At 38.0% G+C, this 6,000-nt stretch overlaps 1 protein-coding gene across 15 annotated transcripts in view; it reads left to right on the forward strand.

The window, feature by feature from the left end:
* The window catches only part of PMS1 (PMS1 homolog 1, mismatch repair system component), a 92,007-nt gene extending 87,097 nt beyond the window's left edge, over positions 1 to 4,910 (forward strand). For 11 of the 15 annotated variants that reach the window (XR_013402080.1, XM_077957307.1, XM_077957314.1 and 8 more), the window contains 2 exons: positions 799 to 959; positions 4,552 to 4,910. Coding sequence is in view for 14 of the 15 variants with exons in the window: in XM_077957307.1 (XP_077813433.1) it covers positions 799 to 959; positions 4,552 to 4,716 (326 nt within the window). In the remaining variant the exon portion in view is untranslated. The remainder of the gene's footprint in view (positions 1 to 798; positions 960 to 4,551) is intronic. The other 4 variants (XM_077957316.1, XM_077957315.1, XM_015110544.3 and 1 more) reach the window with 1 other exon arrangement.
* The last annotated feature ends 1,090 nt before the right edge of the window (positions 4,911 to 6,000 follow it).

Here is a 6,000-nt window from a genome sequence, read left to right on the forward strand (position 1 = left end):
GACTGCAACCTCTGCCTCCCAGGATCAAGTGATCCTCCCATCTCAGCTTCCCTAGTAGCTGGGACCACAGGCACGTACCACCACACCCATCTAATTTTTTTTTGTATTTTTGGTAGAGACGGGGTCTTACCATGTTGGCCAGGCTGGTCTCAAACTCCTAATGTCGTGACGTGCCTGCCTCGGCCTCCCAAAGTGCTAGGATTGCAGGTGTGAGCCACTGTGCCCAGCCATTTAGTTTTATTTTAATTACTAGGAGTAATTTAAGTAACATTTAACATGTCAGTTTTATTTGTCCTATTAAAATATTTTGAACAAACAGTATTTTCTTCTAATTAATAATATCTCCATAAATTACTATGTGACTGTTTTTATAATTTGTAACTTAAAATCACAGAAATAATTCAGGCATTTAGATATTAAAATGGTAGGGTAGAATTTGAAGAGCAGCAGTTGTTAAAACACTTAAACCAGTTTTATTTTCATAAATATCATGGGACTCCGTTTTCTCTCCAAAGCAAGAAATGATCTAAACAAATGTAAGGAACAGAACAGCAATAACTGGGATTAAATTAAATTATATAAAGCACATGTGGTGTCAATGAGCACTTATGACTTAATGTGAGATCCTATGGGAAATTACTGTTTGTTCTCCAACTAAGGAACAAAACTTTGTCTGACTATATTAAATTCTAATGAGGGTTCACTAAATGTTTTAGCAGCAATTTTTGTTTTTAATGGACATGTTCTGGAATATAAACTTAACTATGTGTGTGTGTGTGTGTGTGTGTTTTCTTTCAGGAGTTTCAATTACTGAAAATTACTTGGAAATAGAAGGAATGGCTAATTGTCTCCCATTCTATGGAGTAGCAGATTTAAAAGAAATTCTTAATGCTATATTAAACAAAAATGCAAAGGAAGTTTATGAATGTAGACCTCGCAAAGTGATAAGTTATTTAGAGGTATGCATTATTTTATATATATGTTAGTGTATACAGGGGTCCCAAATCCTAGGCCAAGCCAGTTAGGAACCAGGCCACCCAGCAGGAGGTGAGCAGCCTGCCAGCGGGCATCACCACCTGAGCTCCACCTTCTGTCAGATCAGTGGCAGCATTAGATTCTCATGGAAGCACAAACCCTATTGTGAACTGTGCATGCGAGGGATCTAGGTTGTGCACTTCTTGTGGAACAATTTCCTGAAACCATCCCCACCTGCCAACTGTGGAAAAACTGTCTTCCACGAAACCGGTCCCTGGTGCCAAAAAGCTTGGGTACTGCTGCTGATTCTATATATAGAGGTATTATAGATTGGCCAGACTTTAAGATACTTATTTCTTAAAATAGTAAATTATTTCCAAATAGTAGAATATTTTCTGTAAATTTTATTATGTAATTGCAAGGAAAACACTATTATAAAAAAGGACACTCCATTAAAAGTTTCACATCATAGACTGACTGTGATAAACTCTATCATGGATTCTTACCATAACATTTTCTTGGGTACGTATTGAGGAAGGACCTTATAAATGAGATATTCTGCAGTGAAGTTCTGTTTTAAAAAACATTTCATAAATAATCCTCTTAGAAGGGATTTAAAATAATTCTACCTTTATATCACATACTTGTCTAAAAAGTATAATAATATAATTCTAAGTCCTGATCTTATCAAGAGCAGTAGAAGGGAAGGGTAAGTGAAAGATATGAATCTTTGAATAAGTGGAAATTTTCATTTTTGTGACAGTATTCACCACAAAAGAGAAATGTAACAGTGGGTTAAAAAAAATAAAAGGATTAAGGAAGGTTATAAACATTAAAATGTCCAAGTATAAGATAGTAGAAGGAAAACAATAGTGTTTCCGTCTATATATCTTGTTCTAGATATCCCACAAGATTGGCTAGTATTATTTTTAAAAAAACCTGAACTCTAATGAATTTTTTCTCCCTTTTTAAAAGTGAGCCATTTTTGTTTACAGTTGGTAGTGTGCCTGCTGTATTCTGAAGGTCAGACTTCCTTAACAGGAAAGTCTGCTTGTTACTCCTTCTGAAGAACATATTCAGTAATGTTCTGTGAATCCTTTAGGAGCTTTGTTATGTGGAAAGTCCCAGCGTATTGTGCAGGTAGCTTAACATTGATAGTTTCTAGAGACTTCAAGGGAATATTTTCTTGTGAAAGAGTTAGTATGAACTTAAAGGTTGAGGGAGTTGTGGGTCGGAAGAACAATGTGGGGAGAAATAAGATTTCAGAAATAACAGAAAAAAAGTAATTGGGACTGGTTTTAAATATTTTTTTGCTAATAGTTTACCTTTCAGTATGTTAAGGTAACAGTGGTATAAGTGTTAAGAAAAATGGCCTAGAAAAAAAAGAAGAGAACTTAAACCACAAGGATGCTTCTATTTAAGGTCAATAAGATGAATCAGAGAAGAAGATAGGAAAGTGAAAGAAGAACCAAGAGAGGCGTGGATGTAAAAGTCAAGGAAGGAAGGAATTTTAATCTTAAGTAGTATCACATTCTGTATAGGGTAATAATTGCTAGAAGATATATCAGATATGGCTGCTAGATGACAGTAGTAACCTTGAAGAGAATCGTGATGGCAAAGTACAATTGCCCTTCTGTATACTCAGTGGATTGGTTCCAGTACCGCCTGTGGATACTAAAATCCAAGCATGCTTAACTCCCGCAGTCAGCCCTCCAGAACCCACATATATGAAAAGTTGGCCCTCCGTATATATGGATTTCGCATCCCATGATACTGTATTTTCTATCACAGTTGGGGTTGGAAAAAAATCCATGTATAAGTGGACCCCCACACAGTTAAAAACCAGTGTTGTTCAAGGGTCTGCTGTAGCAGGAATAGACGACATTTGCCAGTGGTTAAAGAGTGTAGTAGTGGAAAAGTAGGCAGCAAGTCATATTAGTGAATAGTGAAAGGAAGGAAAGAGTATGTTCAGCATGTTTGTGTTGAATTGGTGGAAGACTGACAATAAAAGATTGCAGAGGAGGCCAGGTGCACTGGCTCATGCCTGTAATCCCAGCACTTTGGGAGGCTGAGGTGGGTGAATCACCTGAAGTCAGGAGTTTGAGACTAGCCTGGCCAACATGGTGAAACCCCATCTCTACCAAAAATACAAAAATTAGCCAGGCATGGTGGTGCGCACGTGTAATCCCAGCTACTCAGGAGGCTGAGTGAGGCAGGAGAATTGCTTGAAACTGGGAAGTGGAAGTTGCAGTGAGCTGAGGATACACGCTGCACTCCAGCCTGGGCAACAGAGCAAGACTCTGTCTCCAAAAAAAAAAAATTTGCAGAGGAAATGTTCCCAAAAAGGCAAGAGAGAAGATAAGATATGAATATAAGGTTTAGAAAGAAGAAGCTGTCTGAATCAAGAGCAGAAAATGGAAAAGGGGAAAAATGAAAATAATTTTTATGTAAACTTTTAAAAACTTTTTTCTTAATCATTAGAACCTATGAAATTTTAGGTGAACTTGAGAGAAGTCATGTTGATATATGTGGCGAAAGAGTAGAAGTTACCTGCTGAGAGTAGAGGGGTTGTGGGAAGGCGTTGGTAATTTTAGTACAGTAACAAAGATCTGAAAATAAGAGCTGTAGGTACTATAAGAGAAGGTTAAATAAACAGGAATAAGATTTCCAGGTGTCATTGAGGGCTCGTAAGAGTAAACATTTGTATTGAATCCAGCCAGGACAGTTTTGTGACTCAACAATGCTCAGTAGAATTTGTCCAAGTGTAAATCAAAACACCAATTCCTCACCCTGTCCTAGAGAGTGCCTAATTTCCTTTTCCTGTTCCTCTCTTTTGAACAACTATGTTGCACCCACATTGAACATTCAGTTTCTCTTCTGTCTGCCTGAGATGTTTTTCTTTCCCCATGATCTTTCCATTAAGGTTTCTTATTTATTTTTGTTTATTTGAGATAAGGTCTTGCTCAAAAGCTGGAGTGCAGTGGCATGATCACAGCTCACTGCAGTCTTGACCTTCAGGCTCAAGTGATCCTCCTGCCTCAGCCTCCCATGTAGTTGGGACTACAAGCATGCCCCACCATGCCCAACTTTTTTTTTTCATAGAGACTGGGTCTCAGTGTTGCCCAGGCTGGTCTCGAACTCCTGGCCGCAAGCAATTCTCCTGCCTTCGTCTCCCAAAGTGTTGAGATTACAGGCCTGAGCCACCGCGCCCAGCCTCGTTCCTTATTTAAATTCAAGCTTAAAGCTATCTCCTCAAGTAATCTTTTTCCAGCTCTACAATCACTCTATCATGTGGCCCAGTTTAATTTTGTGCATTATTTATTGACTAAAATGTTCTTTTGTCTGTTTTCTGTTTCTCTGCACTAAAATGTAAATTGCACAAGAGCAAGGGTCTTGGTTTTTGGTTCGCCACTACATCCCTAGAGCTGACAACGTAGTTGATACTTAATAAATATTTGTTAGTGAATTCATAATAAGATGAAAATAATCAATATTCTGTTATCCTTTTTGCCAGGATAACATGTTTTCTGCTTCAGGGTATATCATGGTAAAATGTGTGACTTTCCCTTTGGACAGGGAGAAGCAGTGCGTCTATCCAGACAGTTACCCATGTACTTATCAAAAGAGGACATCCAAGACATTATCTACAGAATGAAGCACCAGTTTGGAAATGAAATTAAAGGGTGTGTTCATGGTCGCCCATTTTTTCATCATTTAACCTATCTTCCAGAAACTACATGATTAAATAATGTTTAAGAAGATTAGTTACCGTTGAAATTGGTTCTGTCATAAAACAGCATGAGTCCAGTTTTAAATTATCTTTGTATTATGTGTCATATGGTTATTTTTTAAATGAGGATTCACTGACTTGTTTGTATATTGAAAAAAGTTCCATGTATTGGAGATAATGTAAATAAACTAATATAGACTATTCATTTTATTCTCAAGAACCAGCCATCATCATAATTATGAGTTGTAGACTCAAAATTGGAAAATAGGTAGTATTGTTGGGTGGTTATTTACTAGGTCCTCTCTGTGCAGGGAGAAATCAAACATCACACATACTAGCATATCTGACAAACAGTGTCAATATTTTTTAAAGTGTCATGGAGAGACACAGTGGGAGAAAATGAGAAAATGAAATTCAGAGGAAGAAGAAAACCAGAAATTCTTCCATTAACCTCAATTTAGGGGGTAACAGATTAGATGTTGCTATCTCTTCATTATATGGTAATTATTGGATTTGGGGGTCAACTTTTATCAGAGAACATGGGAAGAACTGGATTTTTAACAGAAAACTGAGGTGAATTTTTTTTTTTTTTTTTTTTTTTTTTTTTGGAGACTCTTGCTCTTGTCACCCAGGCTGGAGTGCGGTGGCACGATCTTGGTTCACTGCAACCTCCACCTCCCAGGTTCAAGCGATTCTCCTGCCTCAGCCTCCCAAGTAACTTGGATTACGGCTGCCTACCCCACGCCTGGCTAATTTTTGTATTTTTAGTAGAGATGGGGTTTCACCATGTTGGCCAGGCTGGTCTCGAACTCCTGACCTTAGGTGATCCATCCACCTCGGCCTCCCAAAGTGCTGGGATTACAGGTATGAGCCGCCGCCCTGGGCTATTAGGTGAAAATTAATGTACATATGCCCCTTCAAAAACCAGGTCCCACAGTGCACCAAAATACCTTTACAAAAAGTTGAAACATGATTTTTAATGAACATATTTGTTGCGTAAAGTAAGATATGTTATACTGGATACGGTATCTCCACACTCACACCATCTCCCATAACTCTCAAAGATCATCTTTAAATTCCGAAGATCCTTGTGTTAAGTACAAATTGTGAAACCTGGATTCTGCCTTTTATCTGCCAACATCATCCTGTTCTGCATGAACCAAAAGAATGCTTCCCTTGACTCTCCATTACCCCTTTTATAAATGTGGGGCCCTGCTCTGGGAGAGTTTTCTGGGAGTAATTCTTTTAAATTAACTGGGTAAACTGAGGGAAGAGAGGCTCACAGAAGCTATCAA

This window comes from Macaca mulatta, chromosome 12, assembly GCF_049350105.2.
Source record: "Macaca mulatta isolate MMU2019108-1 chromosome 12, T2T-MMU8v2.0, whole genome shotgun sequence".
NCBI classification, from domain to species: domain Eukaryota; kingdom Metazoa; phylum Chordata; class Mammalia; order Primates; family Cercopithecidae; genus Macaca; species Macaca mulatta.